Source organism: Penaeus monodon, chromosome 27 (genome assembly GCF_015228065.2).
Source record: "Penaeus monodon isolate SGIC_2016 chromosome 27, NSTDA_Pmon_1, whole genome shotgun sequence".
Lineage (NCBI taxonomy): Eukaryota > Metazoa > Arthropoda > Malacostraca > Decapoda > Penaeidae > Penaeus > Penaeus monodon.
The window spans coordinates 28,747,521-28,747,985 of NC_051412.1; the positions used below are offsets into that span (position 1 = coordinate 28,747,521).

The window sequence follows — 465 nt, forward strand, 5'->3', positions numbered from 1 at the left end:
GCTCATCCTAGCTTGCCATCCTTCAGTCGGGTTGCTCTGACCGTCATCCTCAGATTCTTTTACCTCAGAACTCCTTTAGACCCTATTTTAATCATTGCATTTTTATGTATGTTCGTATGTGTGGTATCGATCTGGTGTTCGCTGAATTTGTTTGCTGGTGTCTTCGGTATGTAAGTTTGTGTCATTAGATCAATTCTTCTGAGAAGATTGTACATGAGTATCAGTGTATTCTTAATGTATTATACAGCATGTTTGTGTAACTTTCAGTTCAGATAAATGTGCCTTTGATTTTTTTCGCATTTCAAGGCCAATCTGCATTAGTGTAATATAAGAATTAAGTATATATGAGTGTTTTTGCACTCGAGTTCTTAAGCAGCGTTTATCCCCCGCAGGTTCTGCAAGGTGGTCAACACTTTCCTTGACGAGAACAAGGACAATCGTAAGTTGATAACTGCATTTTCCTTC

The 465-nt window shown here is 38.5% G+C and overlaps 1 protein-coding gene across 1 annotated transcript in view; it reads left to right on the forward strand.

Moving 5' to 3' along the window:
- Positions 1 to 465, forward strand: part of LOC119590753 (RNA/RNP complex-1-interacting phosphatase-like) — a gene marked incomplete in the record, with an annotated part of 90,071 nt that overhangs the window by 81,778 nt on the left and 7,828 nt on the right. The window contains 1 exon segment of the mRNA XM_037939462.1: positions 393 to 439. Coding sequence (XP_037795390.1) covers positions 393 to 439 — 47 coding nt within the window.